The following is a 17,639-nucleotide window of genomic DNA, read 5'->3' as shown; positions in this document are numbered from 1 at the left end:
ATCCAGACCTTGGGCAGTACTTTCACGCGTGAACAAACAGGCAGAGGTTTTAGCTGGACCAGAAAATAGAAATGAGGACCCAGCTTTGGCTGACTGGCATCTTCTCCGTTTAAAAAAGGTTTATGATGAAAACGCACAACGAAATAGCAGAGATCTCTTGAAATCCAAGTGTTTTGGGATTCCTGCCAGGAGCTCTGTGAAATGAGGGAACGCCAATATCCAGCAGTTTGCGTGGCCGGCTGCCGAGGTACCCTCCGAGGGAGCCACCACACATCGTCCTGACGTTGGGGACCTGGGCAGGGAGCCCAGGACCCCCAGCCACACAGCAGATGCTCTGGATGGAGGGTTGGCTCCTGGTTTCAGAGTGAAAATGCCAAGGAAACTAGTGCTGGACTGCTCATGCCTTCCAGCATCCCTCTCAGTACAGCAGGGAGATGAGTAATGCCATCTTGTATTAAAAAAAAAAATCCTAAATAAGCTGTATGAATATATCTCAGTGTCCCCAAATTTTTTCTCTGGTGGGAAAAGTAAGATGCAGGACAACTCAAAGGCTTCCCTCGGTTTCTTGTTGCATAAAAGCTGTTTCTCCCAATGCCCTGCCCAACTTGCTCAACAGCCCTGTACCCTACTCTCCTGTACCCTATTCCTGCACAGCCTGTTTCCCTGGAAAAGCAGATATCTTCCAGGAAGAACGATACTATATCAGTCTCCCCCACAGCCCATAAGCACAGAGCGGGTAAGAAATCTTCTGGCATCACGGCATTTCATTACAAAGGTCTCATTCTCTTGCAATCCAGGGGCACAAGATAGAATATTCTCGCAAAGTCCTGATTGGACACCGAGTCCAACCCTGTTTTTAACTGTCCTGCTCCTTAAAAACACACTGTTACCGAGAAGTTCGGCAAAAACACGGGCAGCAACTAAAAAACTGTACGTGGATTTCCAAATACTCCAAATCACTGGGGTCAACTAACTTAACTGTAGAGCAGAAGGTCTGCTGTAGTAAAGCCTCCAGATTTCCAGGCACTGCGAATGGTCTGGTTCGCTGCTATGACAAAAACCAGGAGCCCTCCACCTGCAGTGAACGCTTACAGATGTTTTTATTTTGCCAACAGTTCTGTATTAGAAGCTGAAACGTTTGGTATATAGTTTAAAAAAAAAAAAAAAAAAAAAAAAGAAAAGAAAAGCATATTCATTTTAAGCCCCAGCTAAAAAATTATTTGGTTAAGCAGTATATGAAGCTTAGATAATATTTAGTCCTGATTTGCTTTCTTAGTCTTATAAAACATACAACAGTGTAACCTGTAAAAGAAAAGCTTGGTTTGAAAAAAAAAAAAAAAAAAGGGCTTTAGTCCAGCAAGTGTACCTTCTATACCTTTTATACACCTTCTATAAACACCAATTAGCTTTATATTTGTTAAAATCAGTGACACTTTTCATTGAAATTAAACATGAAAAAAATATAACTACCTTATCAAATTGTCTCTCCTAAATTGCATCACTGTAATTAAAAACAACGTTTTAAGAGCTGATTTATTTTTTTTTTTTTAATCCGCAGCTTGTCTTTTTGCTCACCCAGAGCTTGCTGATGGCTTCTCCTGCTCTCACTGCACCTACATCCAGTGACTTCCCAATTAAAGGAGCCCTTTCCCCACTGGTTTCCCCAGTGCTTCTGCCATCCCCAAGCCTCACCGCCTGCCGGTCTGTGATGTGCTTAGGAAGCACCTGCTTTTTCTGCCTGAAAACAGGAAAGCAGGAACCATCCGGGGGGGGAAAAAAAAAAGGTTTAATAGTAGAATGCAACATGACCAGAGCTCGCTCTCTCGTTCCATCTCCCCTCTTGCCTCCTCCCTCCCAGCTCCCACCTTATTTTGGGGACCAGGGGGACTGGACATTCAGAGAACTGTTTCTGAAGCCCCCGCAGCAGTGCTCTTCTCTGGCAGCCCCTCCAGCAGGGCATTTGGCAGGGCTTTCCCCACAAGGAAATCCCAAGCACAAATCCAGGCTGGGCAGAGAATGGATGGAGAGCAGCCGTGAGGAGGAGGACTTGGGGGTGTTGGTGGATGAGAAGCTCAACACGAGCCAGCAACGTGCACTGGCAGCCCAGAAAGCCCCCCACATCCTGGGCTGCATCCCCAGCAGCGTGGCCAGCAAGGAGAGGGGGGGATTCTGCCCCTCTGCTCCGCTCTGGGGAGACCCCCCTGCAGTGCTGCCTCCAGCTCTGGGGCCACCAACAGCAGAAGGACATGGACCTGTTGGAGCAGGGCCAGAGGAGGCCACAGAGATGGTGGGAGGGCTGGAGACCCTCTGCTGTGAGGACAGGCTGAGAGAGTTGGGGGGGTTCAGCCTGGAGAAGAGAAGGCTCCGGGGAGACCTTAGAGCCCCTTCCAGTCCCTAAAGGGGCTCCAGGAGAGATGGGGAGGGACTTTTTACAAGGGCATGTAGTGATAGGACAAGGGGTAATGGCTTCAAACTGCAAGAGGGGAGATTGAGATGAGATCTCAGGAAGAAATTCTTTGCTGTGAGTGAGCAAAGACCCAGGTGGGGTGAGACCCTGGTGAGACCCTGGCCCAGGTTGCCCAGAGAAGCTGTGGCTGCCCCATCCCTGGAGGGGTTCAAGGCCAGGTTGGATGGGGTTTTGAGCAACCTGGTCTGGTGGGAGGTGTCCCTGCCCAGGGCAGGGGGTTGGAACTAGATGATCTTTAAGGTCTTTTCCAACCCAAACCATTCCATGAAAAAGGCTAGAGTTTCCTTGAGTTGCTGCCTAACCCCCATTACCATCTCCTAAGGCCTCCTAAGGCTTCTCACACAGACTAAACAAGCTCAAATATCTCACAGAAGAATACATGTGGCAGCAGTCAATTGAGTAGATGTTTTTTTTTCCTGTACAGCTGCTCCCACAAACGCTGCTCCGGCTGCTGATCTGCTGGCTGCTCCCTCGCCCTCACCAGTGAAATGCAGCACGCTTACGTGTCTCTTCCTGAACAGATGAAACCACTGTAACAAAGGGAACGCTTCCTATTTCTTCAAAAAAATAGCCATATCAAATCCCTTCCTCCCAGCTGACCTTTCTACCACAGCATTACTTTAGCATCATCCCGAGGACACTGCAGAATTTGTAAGAAAGGTACAGAAAATCTTCCAGCATTTCTATTTCCTTCCCCAGAAAAAAAGTCCTTTCTCCCTGTTCTGATTTTTCGGGAAAAATTTCCTAAGCAGCTTTCGCAGACCAATTGTTTCAGTACGAAAGTTTAGTGCGGGATTAAAACGCTAGGAGCCTTGTAGATGTCCCACTGCGGATACTCATCGATACCCAGAGAAAATGAAATGCAAATAAAGCAGGACTTTGCGATGCCTGAAGCCTTTAATGCAAAAAAAAAAAAATAAAAAAATCTCCAAGCCTGGTTTCACGACAGGTCATAATCGGGCACGTGAAGCACCTCACAATTCTCGTGCTGGGGAGAGAGCCCTCAGGTACTAAATTTCAGACCTGCTCCACAGACACTGGAGACACAGCCTTTATACAGTTTGCCAGAGCAGCATCCAAGAAATGGATGCTTTTCCTACATGTTCCAGTCTGGTCCCAAAGGGCAAAGGAGAAAGTTGATTTCCAGCAGTCGAAGATCTCAGCAAAACAGGGGGAATGGAGAAAAAACGTCACCGGACAACTCAGTAGATGCCGTACGGTGCTGTTCCCCTGTGAAGCTCTTCTAGGAACGTGTTTCATTTTTGTTTCATGGAAAGGAGATGGATTACTAGTTGCCTGAAGCTCCCTTTATCAGCTGAAGTTTTGCCAATAAATCTTCCATGCAGGAAACCCAAGCCCGCAGGATCAAGTTGCTCAGAAGTCATCAAGCTTATATTCTGACAAATTGAGGTTAAACGCTCTACGCCCTTCACTAACCAAACTAAAGGCAGCGTAAGGAGAGGCCTTTGTGCTCAGAGCACCAGCCTGACAGCCGTGCAATTCCAGGGGAAGCCGAAAACCAAGCTGTTGACCAAGGAACGGGTTGGTGGACATGATGGGGCCAAAAATCCCCTCTGCTTTCCAGTAACAGCATCCTGTGCTGAGCTGGAAAAAACCCCAACCTTTAAGTCCCCGGCACCGGCAGCCAACCCAGCTGTTCTGATGCAGAAGAAGCTTTGAGGGACACCCACATAAACAAACATCCCTGTTTCTTGCAAAGCAGAAGGACGTCAGCTGTGTGTGTGGTGGACAAACACCTCCTGGACCTACACCAAGGAGATCCGGGCAGGAGGAAGAACTTCCTTCCCTGCCCATTTTTGCGGGCAGATCGCTGGGGTCAAAGGGGCTTTTCAGTGCAGACCAAATGTACCGGGGTAGAAAATGACATTTTTCCCTCAATACGCAGGAAATGAGGGTTTTTTTTTTTCAAGAAAACAAGGAATACAATCCCGTCCCCAGCTGGCACCCTGAGCTCAGAAGTAATGCAGAACTCACACTGCTCTTGCTCAAATCCTCAATGACCCACTTGCTGCCAAAACTTGGATACAGCACCCCAGTCCCAACCTCTTTGATCCATCAAAGCCAACAAAAACACTTGCTCTCCTCTTGGCCTCTGGGAACCGTCCTCTTCTGAGGCCGCTCTCAGCTCTGACCACCCCTTTGCTGTCTCTCTGCCATCTCCACAGGACCCTCACCCACTGGACAATCTTCTCACATGAACAGCTTGAAGCCCAAGAGAAAAAAAACCTCAAAAAAATAGCAGACAGCTACACATGAAAAGGGAGTGCAGGAAACCTGACCTCTGCATCCCCCTCCAGCTTGAATAGCAGGACTGTTTTTACAGGCTTCGTGGGAAAGGAATTTCAAGAAGATCTGAGGAACAGCGAGTTTTGCAAGCAGCTCCCTCCAAATGTCAAGAGAACTTCAGGAGAAAGGGCAAACTCGTTTGAAATTCAGCAACCAGGCACTAAGAAGGTGTGCGAGCCAACTGGAGGTAGAAGGAGGCCCTTCAAAGCCAACGGAGGATCCGCAGCTCAAGGACGGATTGTAAAGGACCATGAGGAAAGCAAAGACAAGGAGTGTTTTCTTCATGTGAACCAGAAGAACGTGCCAGCACACAACGCAGGGATGGTGAGACTGCTGACCCTCCGGAATACAACGGTTGTCATGCTCCCTGACGGCATCACTGATGGATGCCAGAAGATTGTCACAACAACAGATGAGAGGCCAGAACGGGATTTTAGCTGCGTGAACAGACTGGAAGGGCTGCGTGTCTTAGTGATGTTACACAAAAAGGATCTGTGGATCCGACCAGAACCGCGTATCTCTCTCAGCATCTCTCTTGCTGTTGAACAGTTGAGTCTAACCCATTTCAGCCTGGAGAAGAGAAGGCTCCGGGGAGACCTCATAGCAGCCTTCCAATATCTGAAGGGAGCCTACAGGAGAGCCGGAGAGGGACTCTTTGTCAGGAGATGTAGTGACAGGACAAGGGGTAATGGTTTTAAATTGGAAGAGGGGAGATTTAGATTAGATATTAGGAGGAAATTCTTTCCTGTGAGGGTGGTGAAGCACTGGAACAGGTTGCCCAGGGAAGTTGTGGCTGCCCCATCCCTGGAAGTGTTTAAGGCCAGGCTGGATGTGGCTTTGAGCAACCTGCTCTAGTGGAGGTGTCCCTGCCCAGGGCAGGGGGGTTGGAACTCGATGATCTTTAAGGTCCCTTCCAACTCTAACCATTCTATGATTCTGTGATTCTAACCAAGTCACTGCGTTCAAGACTAAGTTCAGGTTCAGGCAGGTCCAGTAACCCATCATTTTATAAAGCTGCAAATACATTCAAGGACAATCAAATGAATTAATCGAGCCATGAAAGTGCTGTCAAGCAGATCCTTGGCTATTAGGTTCAACAGAATAAGCAAAAACAGTGTTAAAATAGTCTCAGTTAAGAACTTCCTGCTTCATAACCCTCTCATTTTCAAACACGCATAAAACAATTGCCTTTTATTGCTGAAAGGAGTGCATAAGGGAAGGACATTTCCAGCTACTCTGCTCTTGCGAGACCCCACCTGAACTACTGCCTCCAGGTCTGGGTCCACCAAGAGCAGAAAGAAATGGACCTACTGGAGTGGGTCCAGAGGAGGCCACAGAGATGCTGGGAGGGCTGGAGCCCCTCTGCTGTGAGGACAGGCTGAGAGAGTTGGGGGGGTTCAGCCTGGAGAAGAGAAGGCTCCGGGGAGACCTTAGAGCCCCTTCCAGTCCCTAAAGGGGCTCCAGGAGACATGGGGAGGGACTCTTGGTCAGGGAGGGGAGCCATAGGATGAGGAGGAACTTTTTTACACTGAAAGAGGGGAGATTGAGATGAGATCTCAGGAAGAAATTCTTTGCTGTGAGGGTGGTGAGAGCCTGGCCCAGGTTGCCCAGAGAAGCTGTGGCTGCCCCATCCCTGGAGGGGTTCAAGGCCAGGTTGGAGGGGGCTTTGAGCAACCTGGTCTGGTGGGAGGTGTCCCTGCCCAGGGCAGGGGGGTGGAATGGGATGGTCTTTAAGGTCCCATCCAACCCAAACCATTCTGTTTCTATGATTGCAAAACATCATACCGAAGAGGGATGAAAGCTCCAGTAAAAGTTAATACTCATCCTGCATTTCAATAGTGTAGTCATAAATTCCCCTCTTTAATACATATATAATAGCAAACCATCTAGTCGTTTGAAGATGGACAATGAGGTCTGCCCAAAGGAGAAATGCTGGGTTGGCTGCATTACACTGCATCCCCCCTGCCCTCCTAATGCCTATAAAGCACCTCCAACACCAAGCCCGCAGCCACCACATCCCAGACCCTGGCTTCTTCGTTTCCTCTCCTAAGCTGGCCAGAAACATTCAATATCCACCCACATTTCCCTGCTCTTCAGCTGTGGCGGAAGTAACCCATAAATATCTCCTACTAATCATAGAATCATAGAATGGTTAGAGTTGGAAGGGACCTTAAAGATCATCGAGTTCCAACCCCCCTGCCATGGGCAGGGACACCTCCCACCAGAGCAGGTTGCTCAAAGCCCCATCCAGCCTGGCCTTGAACACCTTCCAGGGATGGGGCAGCCACAGCTTCTCTGGGCAACCTGTTCCAGTGCTTCACCACCCTCACAGGAAAGAATTTCCTCCTAATATCTAGTCTAAATCCCCCCTCTTCCAATTTAAAACCATTACCCCTTGTCCTGTCACTACATCTCCTGACAAAGAGTCCCTCTCCGGCTCTCCTGTAGGCTCCCTTCAGATATTGGAAGGCTGCTGTGAGGTCTCCCCGGAGCCTTCTCTTCTCCAGGCTGAACAATCTTCTGAGGCTACTGCAATATTTGTGCTAAATCTTTAGAGACCTCGGGATGATGGATGTAAATAATATTTATCATGTACTAAAGGCATTTTCTGCCAAGACATATATCAATAATTTACAGAATTACAATTAGCCTGGAAGTAAGTACAGTGAAGATCAGTAAAATAAGCACTTAACAATATAATGAAGGTGACAAGCCTAAATTTACTATGCATCAATTAGTCTTTTTAATCTCCGTTGCAGCCATTTATTATTAAAGAAATATGAAGCTACAATGACACAGATGTGAAACCAAGTCACCCACCGAGGACAGTAAAACCCAAGGTTATGTTACAGTAGATGGCACTAGCAAGGTCAGAATTAAATTATTGTTCACTTAGAAATAGGAAAGCGTGCATCAAAATATCAGTTTATTGTGCTTGCTTCCTTGTTATCTGTGTAATGTTTAAAGAGGGATTGTGCTTTACTCATGGTGGACCATGGTACAGATGAGGACCACTTGCAGCCACAGCTGAATCTGTTGGCTGCCGGCCTCCTCCGGACTGAACTGTGGGACCAGACTGTCTGAGATGTTCTGTACTGAATTATTAATACCTGTCTGGTATCACATCCCACGTCAGAAGTCAGAGGCACCTTTTGGATAGTCTCCTGCCCCGCTGCAGAAGACACAATGCTTGAAATCAGAGAGGGGGTGACCCACCACGCTCCTGTAATGCTGAGCAGAAGATAGTGGCTGAAAGAAGATAGTGGCTGCCCAAATCCCTTAAGGAGCTGTTTAAAGAGTGGTCAAAAGCTTTAAAGAAGCAGTTATGTTGCTTCTAGATGTGGGGGAAATCCTTGGAAGTAGAAAGAAAATTCACACCAAAGTCTTGTTGAGGGTTGTCAGGCGAATCTGAAGCTTTACTCTTCTCTGGGCTGAACTCACTGCGTTGCTCAATTTGTTTCACAGAGGCCCAGCAAAGTTTAATTAGCTCCTTTTGAGGTACTTTTAGGATTTCTGGATGGAAAGCATTAGGAGTACCCAGAGTCTACAAAGAACCAGGTCAGCGTTATGAAGTGGCAAGCAGGAATACGAATTCTGAGCGACATCCGACCATGTGAATACTTGAAGAAAAGGCTCGTTTCTGAGCTGGAATGAGCAAAGTGCCACAAAGCACTCAACACAGGAAAAAAAACCCAACTATTTTTCCAGAAGAACACTCAACTTGATCCTACCGTGTTTAAACTCTGCGAAGTCAGGTCTCAGAAAATAAAATGGGACAAGGAAGAGTAACCAAAAAAACCCCACCCTAAACCAAAACAAGTCTCCTTTCTGTAGGCAAAATAAAATAGTTTTTGCATATTTTTTCACCTTTAATAACTATGAGCTTTGCACAATCTCTAACCAAACGAGCAGAAGCAAACAAGAAGTCCCATCCCTGACAACTCACCGCCAGAACATGAACTCTGTGGCTCAGTGAACAACAAGGAAACCCGCACCCCAAACATTTTGGCTGCCCCACCAAAGAGGCCTTTCAGAAACCCGTTCTTCAAGATTTTAACATTTTGTTTATAATAGCATTTTCTTTTTTTTTTTTTTTTGGACAAACACTTGCCATCCAAATTGTACAACTTCGCTTTGAGAAAGTTATAAGATTCATCGATGCAGTCGGAATAGGGTACGGTAACGACCGACCTGTTGCAAGTATTTCAAGAAAATTCACTTGATTCAGCGACAAAACCAACTTAAGCCTTTCGTGATCAGATCTAAGCACAGCCACAGCACAATCATTTTATTTGTCGATTCTTGCACTTGAGGCATGGCCATATACCTGCAAAACTACAGTTAGTTCTCTTGAGCAATGAATCACATTTGTCACGCGTTGTTGCCAGCATACCTGAACTTCCCTCTGCTAATCCATTTCCCAGGAGGTGCCCACAGACACGCCAAGCCTCTAATGCAGTTTAAAAAAAAATAATAAATCTATTTTAGAGCTGCCAGAGACGTTTTCATTCGCTTGCCATGAAAGTTCACGCTGGTCTCAGCTCCACAACAGACAGAGAAACACGATACACGGCGGAGAACCCAGGAGCCCTGAACTTTGCATCCCTGAGCAACAAGAGGGGCACAGCTTTGGGGACACCTATCCCTAGTGATGGAAGCTTAAAAGGTTCCCCGCGATCTCACCCCCCACATTGCTGCTACCAGGAAAAGAAGTATTATCGGGTAGTTCAGGGTTTAAAATTATATTGCCAGCCTAAAGGACTTAGAGATCTATCTCATTTTAAGGAAAGGGGGCATCAAATCCACAGCTAAATTTTGAAAGTCTCTCTTCTCCCCGCCCCAGTCTAACCCTCCACAGAGCACCAAGGCCGCAAAAAGACTACCATTATATATATATATTATATAATATTATATATCGATATATAATGTAGTCAATACATAAAACCCCTACAATTCCTATAGAAACTAATCCTAAAACATCCCCCCAGAGGTTTCCCAGTAAGGGTGCCACGGAAAGGATGCTATTGGGGCGATGCACTGTACGTGCTTCACAGGCTGCTTCGTCACTCTTCGACGCTTTCCCCCTCCGATTAATGGGGTCCCCCCCCAGCACAGACGTGGCGAGGTAAGATGGGAGGTTCCACGGTATGAACTGTCCCCTCACAAACAGATAACCGAGGGCTGGCTGACTTTTCCTGCAAGGTGAGTGGACGCAAACGCATTGAAACTGGTTTGGGGATGTTTACAGATGCTGCCATCCCATCTGACACAAATCAAGCGACAAACGTTCACAGATTTTCTAAGAGGTATGAAGAACCTCAGCTCTATGGACTCCCATGGCTCTGAACGTGCAGGTGCATGAAAACGCCGGAAACCTTCCCATTTCTAAGCTGCTGATACAGACCCATTTCTGCTCTAAATAAATTACACTGGTTGTTCTTTTTGCCGTTTCCCTACCCCTCTCACTCTTAAAACTCTGTATTTTGATTAGTATGATAACTATTACATACTTGCAAAGATTTAGAAATCTTTATACAGCATCCCTCGGAAGGAAACTTCGCTTAGATTCCTAAGCCCAGTTTGTTTCAGACTCTAAGTAAAACGTATATAAACACACACTTACTTCATCTCTGTAAAGAGGACTCGTATAATACATGATATCCATTGCGCTGCTGTTCAGCATATCCCTTAAACCTCGTACTTTATCTGGAGTAATGGAGTCCACTGTGTCTGGAAAAAAAAAAAACAAACCCGAGACTGGAGTTACATGCAGGAGAATGATAAAATCCAACCAAGGCACGTGTAGAGAACACGAGATGGACCTTCTGGGGACAATTTTGCAGCCTGCAGTTACGTCCTTCTCTACAACTACATGAAAGGCCATTGTAGAGAGGTTGGTGCTGGTCTCTTCTCACAGGTAATTAGCGATAGAACGAGAGGGAATGGCTTCAAGCTCCAACAGGGTAGGTTTAGACTGGACATTAGGAAACAATTCTTCACAGAAAGAGTGGTCAGACACTGGAACAGGCTGCCCAGGGAGGGGGTTGAGCCACCATCCCTGGATGTGTTTAAGAGCCGTTTAGATGCGGTGTTGGGGGATATGGTGTAGGGGAGAACTTTGTAGAGTGGGGTTGATGGTTGGACTCGATGATCCCGAGGGTCTTTTCCAACCTGAACGATTCTATGATACTGGAACGGCATAAGAACCATTAAGTAAGTAACGTACCTCCATCAAGGGTAAGTTTTGATCTCCATTCAACCGGGAGAAATTCAACATGCGTTGCTAGATTGGAAAAATACTTTTCTTCTACTTTTCTTGCAGTATCTCGCATCCTGTAAAAAAGAAAAAAAGAGTATGTTACATGTTCCTGTAAAGACTGCTATTGGTGCTCTTATCAAATAAAGGCAGTGCATCCAGGAGTAACACATTTCCCACATTACTACTTTTCAATATGCAACGCATACTTATTAACATGGGTAATTACCTCAACCTCATGCTTTTGTTAAAGAGCACTTCAATTCTCATATAATGAAAATTTCTCTGCATTACATGCTCAAAAGTGTTAAAAAAACCCTTAAATATATTACACTAGGGGCTTAACAAAAACCACTTAAATTCGTTTGAAAGACATCTGGTAGTTTTGGTGGGTTTGGGGTAGAATGCGACTGAAAATTAAGAATTTTACCACTGCCCTGAAATCTTGAATCCACTTAGAATCTAACAATTTAGACCAGTATGTAAGGAAGATAATTCAGTGCTTTTAAACACAAAGAAAACTCCTAAAAATACTGCTTGAAAAGTCAGAATTTGATTTTAATTTCACATCTCAAATTGGCAGGCTTGAGAGTTCCCAGAGTGGGAAGCGGGATCATTTATTAGCGTTTCAACGTGCAGCAGCAGAGGGACAGGCTAATTGCCCTTTTTAAAAGACTTTCCATTTTTTAAGCATATCTGAACATGAACATAGAGGCACCTCTCTCAAGGGATGCAAGAAACTTGCAGTACCTAAAAACCAGAGTATATCTGACCCTTTCTGGTATCTGGGGGAGAAGGGGAATAACAGTACGTTATATTCTTTCAAAAATGCTACTTTATTAGTGTTGTGTGAAAGACTAATCAGCATAAGAAGAAAGTCAGCATGAAACTATACAAGATAGTAAAATACCCAAGCATTCTATCACACATGTTCTGCAACCAAACTGAGACAGCATTGTATTTGCCTTTCTTTCCTGTACATGAATCTCGGCTCCCCAGGGTATTAGCGTTTCTGAAGATGAGCCCAACAACCTCAATCTGACCGAGGGGCAGCAGTGCTGGGTTTCCAGCAGCTGGTTCCCAGTTCCAAGCATCACAGGGTTTTTAATTTCTGAGACAAAACCCAGAGTTTCAACACTGGTTTCTTTTTTCCCCACATTTTCAAAGCAACCCCTTTTTAATGATTGTTACAACCAAAGGCACAATGACACTAATCTCCTGTCTGTACTTCTACCAGTCTGAATGCAGGTTAGTAAGTTTAACCCCTTCGCTGAGACACTTTCCTTGAATATATTCATGCTCTTCTGTTCTCTTTCAATAGAAATCATAGAGTCATTGAATGTTGTAGGTTGGATGGGACCTTAAAGATCATCAAGTTCCAACCCCCTGCCCTGGACAGGGACACCTCCCACCAGACCAGGTTGCTCAAAACCCCCTCCAACCTGGCCTTGAACCCCTCCAGGGATGGGGCAGCCACAGCTGCTCTGGGCAACCTGGGCCAGGGTCTCACCACCCTCACAGGCAACAATTTCTTCCCCAGATCTCATCTCAATCTCCCCTCTTTGAGTTTAAAACCCTTCCCCCTTGTCCCGTGGCTTCCCTCCCTGGTCAAGAGTCCCTCCCCATCTCTCCTGGAGCCCCTTTAGGGACTGGAAGGGGCTCTAAGGTCTCCCCGGAGCCTTCTCTTCTCCAGGCTGAACCCCCCCCAACTCTCTCAGCCTGTCCTCACAGCAGAGGGGCTCCAGTCCTTACAGCATCTCTGTGGCCTCCTCTGGACCTGCTCCAACAGGTCCATGTCCCTCCTTTGCTGGACACAATACTCCAGGTGGGGTCTCACCAGAGCAGAGGAGCAGAATCACCTCTATCAATCACCTGATTGCACTCCTGATCTCATAGTCTCCAGTCCAGCGAGACGGCAGAGCTTTAAGTAAAGCAGAATGCCCTTTCCATGATGAGGAAAAAAAAAATTCAGTGAGAGGATCTGCTTAAATCGGGGTTGATTTATGGCCCGAAATGACCTAAGCCTTGCAAAGCACAGAACAACCCTTCCCACCACCACCCCTCCCAACGCATCCAAGAACACTTATTCCAGAGCCCAACTTCAGCTGCAGAGATTTTCTAGATTATCAAGAAGATAAAAACCTCAGTAAATACATGAAACATTCATAGAATCATGGAATGGTTTGGGTTGGATGGGACCTTAAAGATCATCCCATTCCACCCCCCTGCCATGGGCAGGGACACCTCCCACCAGACCAGGTTGCTCAAAGCCCCATCCAGCCTGGCCTTAAACACTTCCAGGGATGGGGCAGCCACAGCTTCCCTGGGCAACCTGTTCCAGTGCTTCACCACCCTCACAATAAAGAATTTCCTCCTAATATCTAATCTAAATCTCCCCTCTTCCAATTTAAAACCATTAAAAAACCATTTAAAACCATTCCTGGAGTCCCTGAGTATCCAAAACACAAGAGAAACACACCCATCTGAACAACATCAGATGATTACTAGCACAAGGACCTAAAATCTGAATGAATATTCTTTGGAAATGCTAACGATTCTTTGGTATTGCCCCGGGCAGCTTAACTTTCTCTGCATGAAGGAGGATGGTGGCCAGCTGAAGTGAATTCAGAAATAGTTAAGTTTAGCAGGAACCCAGCCAAGCAGCAGTCTAAAGCTGTAAAAGCATAGAAACGTGGTATGAATAAAGCAAAGAATTCCGCACAACAACAATTACTTTAAGTGAAGGAACCGGTAAATAAACTGGTCCTAAAAAAAAAAAAATCCAAACTCTTTACACATCATCATCAGCTGTAAACTTCATGAAGAAATAGCTGTTAGAGCTACTGACACCCCCATCTTCAAAAACTATAGCTACAGGGTTTTTTCCTGTTCCAAAGAGCCCAGGTCTTACTAAATCTATTCACATAGGATTTTTTTTTTAACTAAAAGTCTCCTTTCTAAAGCTAGTTATATGAGTTTGGAAAAACCAGTGAGACCTAGCAATTCTGCCAGAGCTTTCGGGAAAAGCTTCAAGTCTCCCCTCCTAAAAGCTCTGCCAGCTTTGTGTCCTGACCCCAAAGTTTTGTGAAATGCAAAACCTAATTTTAGTGGGATCTGGAGCGGTTCCCCCCTTGCCTTACATCAGCTGAGGTTGTGCACGGTCCAGCCTCCGGGAGAACAGTCCCGATTTCTGCTAGAAGGGGTTATGGACAAACATTGAAAAGCGCTTGGGGACATTAGAAAACCAAAACCCAACTCTGTGCAAATCTTCTTCCTTCTGCCTGGCAAAATACATTCCGGTAGAAGTTCAACAAATTTTTGTTAGCTGGCCCCTCATTTACAAATGGCACTATTCAACATCTCCCACTGATTTCGATCAACAGTTTTATATTATAAATTCTAATAAAAATTGTGGTGTAATTGCCGAACAACGTGCCAAAAGCCCAGGCCTGCTACACACTTGCTTCTCATAGAATCATAGAATCGTTCAGGTTGGAAAAGACCCTTGGGATCATTGAGTCCAACCATCAACCCCACTCTACAAAGTTCTCCCCTACACCATATCCCCCAACACCGCATCTAAACGTCTCTTAAACACATCCAGGGATGGTGGCTCAACCCCCTCCCTGGGCAGCCTGTTCCAGTGTCTGACCACTCTTTCTGTGAAGAATTGTTTCCTAATGTCCAGTCTAAACCTACCCTGTTGGAGCTTGAAGCCATTCCCTCTCGTTCTATCGCTAATTACCTGTGAGAAGAGACCAGCACCAACATCTCTACAACGTCCTTTCAAGTAGTTGTAGAGAGTGATGAGGTCTCCCCTCAGCCTCCTCTTCCTCAAACTAAACGGTCCCAGCTCCTTCAACCGCTCCTCATAAGATTTATTCTCCAGACCCTTCCTTCACCAGCTTCGTTGCCCTCCTCTGTGCCCGCTCCAGCACCTCGATATCTCTCTTGGATTGAGGTGCCCAAAACTGGACACGATTCTCCAGGTGTGGCCTCACCGGTGCTGAGTACAGGAGGGACAATCCCTACTTCTGCTGGTCACGCTATTTCTAATACAAGCCAGGATGCCATTCTGCTATTAGGTCTCCTTCTTCTGGCTTTTTAAAAATAAATATTTTGAGCTATTTTATTAGATGGCAAGTCCCTCTACTCACTTGCGAAGTTAACACCAACTGGAGTCATAAATCCTTATTTAAACAGGCGGAGAATTCTTCTCCTTTCCAGTACAAATGGATGTTGAAGTATTGACCCCAGAGCAACAATTACTTAAATCTACACACCAAACCGCACGGTAACAACTGAAATTTATTATTTCTCGAAGGAAAAAAAAAAATAAAAAAAAAATCACTCAGGTGCAGATGCAATGCATATTTTAGAAAGTTTTTTGACGTATTGCTATTTTCCATGCAAGGAGGAATGGCCTGAAAATAGATACTTCGAGACTCGCCATAAATAAAATGTGCTTGGCTGCCTTTCTCTGATTGAAATAATAAATAATAAAACTGTATTTTCACAGGTATCCATCCTTGCTTAAGCAAGCATTTTGCAGAGATATTTTAACATATTTACAATTATTGCTGTGGTTTTTGTTTGTTTTGTTTTTTTTTTAATTTTTATGCTACTAATTTGACTCTTGTGGAGCAATCACAAATACTGCATTAAAAACGGGAGAGCTACAAACAAGTTGGCTTCAGCTGGATCACAAATTTTGTAAAATGACCTTGATAGCTGGTAACAGAGAAAAACGCCTGAAGGCTTGAAGATGTTACTCATTTTATTCCCAAGTCATCTTTGCAGATTCTCTTCCACCAGATGATCCATAGCCAAGAAAAAGGGAATTTTTTTTTTTTTTTTATTTAAAAAGCATTATAGCAGTAAACTTCTTACTCTGAACTCTTGATTTCAAGAGATAGGGTGATGGGGTATCTCCACAAAAAAACTAAACTCTCACTCCTGCCTGCAAAACCGTGCGGATCCACTCCTGGATTTAGATCCCACAACTTGTAAATTATGCTCCGAAGCATTTCCCAACCGCTTCCACCTCACCGGAGTGACCCAAACGGAGGGCAACACTCACCGCCTCTTTGAGGAAATAATACCACGAGTTATTGAGGAAACTCAGGGCTGGCTTGAGCTAAATTTGGTAAACTGAAGTGAGAGTAGCGGGCGTGAGTAATAAAACCTGAGATCTGCTCAAGCCAGAGGAAATGAAAGGGAGGTTGTTTTCAAACCCTTATCCACGCCGCAGAAATGCAAAGTCAAGTCTAACCCTAGGCGGATTTCAAAGAGCAACTGCAAGACACAAGTCATCTTCTGGAAGGTGTTCCTGCCTGCGACGGGGGGCTTGGAACGAGATAATGTTTAAGGTCCCTTCCAAACCAAACCATTCTGTGATTCTATGATTCCGCCACTGTTCTTCAGGGATTCACCCGCTCTCAGACCAGACACATTAAGACCCCTGCTCTAGGACACAGAATCATCTAGGTTGGAAATGACCCTTAAGATTATCAAGTCCAACCATCAACCTAACACCACCAAGTCCCATAAAACCATAAACCATATCCTTAAATGCCACGTCTACATGTTTTTGAAATACCTCCAGGGATGGGGACTCAACTGCTTCCCTGGGCAGCCAGTTCGCTTTTGGGCTACCATCCGCTTGTGTGCACACTCTCAGCCTGGAAGACAATAGGTTGGTGAAATATCTTTTTTAAATGAGTCTGTAATAAGAAGAGGACAGAAATAACCCCACATGTGGCTTCCTACAGATGGGCTTTAGCACTTGCAGAAGTTGTGGCGAATGGATTTGCTCCGGGCTTGGATAGACATTGGCAAATTTGCAGAATGAGAGGCGAGACATATGCAGACTCCTTTTACTTTGGAAGAAAGATGGAAATTCCAGCCTGCAGACAAAGCAAGCACGATGGTGATTCACACTTCAACCTTCTCAAGAATAACGGGACTCGGCACGATCAAAGGAACTCAAGCCTCTCGGTTGGTTGAGGATTGTGGGATCCCCATAATTAGTGAGACACTGGCTTTGGCATAGAGCAGACGAGGCACTCCCTGTCCCCGTTGTCATCTCCTGCCTCCTCACCACTTGTTCCCACCTTCCAGAGGGGGTTCCAGTTGTTTGGACCAGCCACAGTGATCCAGTTTGCAATGGGTCCGTACAGAGATTGGTGCTGGTGTGGGCAGGGAAAGGGCAGCACTGGGCAGAAACAAGGGCTCGGGGTGGGAGGGGGGGACAGGAACCAGAACAGACCTAGAGATACATCTAAGCCCCAAACAAGCTGTTATAGCTTCCACCCGAGACGCAGTCATGTTAGATAATTAATAAACGTACACAAAACAGGCTCTTATGAAAGTACTTAATGCCCTAACTATCACCTTTTACCTCTTGGGCTGAACTTCTCATTTATCTTGTAAGACAAGCTCAAGTTGAAACCTGTAAGACAGTTTTTACCATTTGGAGACTTAAGACCCCACCTGGAATACTGTGCCCAGCTTTGGAGTCCTCAACACAGGAAGGACATGGACCTGTTGGAACGGGTCCAGTGGAAGGCCACGAAGATGATCAGAGGGATGGAGCACCTCCCCTATGAA

At 45.7% G+C, this 17,639-nt stretch overlaps 1 protein-coding gene across 1 annotated transcript in view; it reads right to left on the bottom strand.

Annotated features, from left to right (window-relative positions):
* The window catches only part of DDHD1 (DDHD domain containing 1), a 72,645-nt gene that overhangs the window by 16,508 nt on the left and 38,498 nt on the right, over positions 1-17,639 (bottom strand). The window contains exons 6-7 of the mRNA XM_074149259.1: positions 11,001-11,107; positions 10,398-10,504 (exon numbers count right to left, since the gene is read on the bottom strand). Of these exons, the coding sequence (XP_074005360.1) occupies positions 10,398-10,504; positions 11,001-11,107 (214 nt within the window). The remainder of the gene's footprint in view (positions 1-10,397; positions 10,505-11,000; positions 11,108-17,639) is intronic.

This window comes from Numenius arquata, chromosome 6 (genome assembly GCF_964106895.1).
Source record: "Numenius arquata chromosome 6, bNumArq3.hap1.1, whole genome shotgun sequence".
NCBI classification, from domain to species: domain Eukaryota; kingdom Metazoa; phylum Chordata; class Aves; order Charadriiformes; family Scolopacidae; genus Numenius; species Numenius arquata.
The sequence above is the reverse complement of the archived record's forward strand: the minus strand, read 5'-3'. Positions and strand labels throughout refer to the sequence as shown.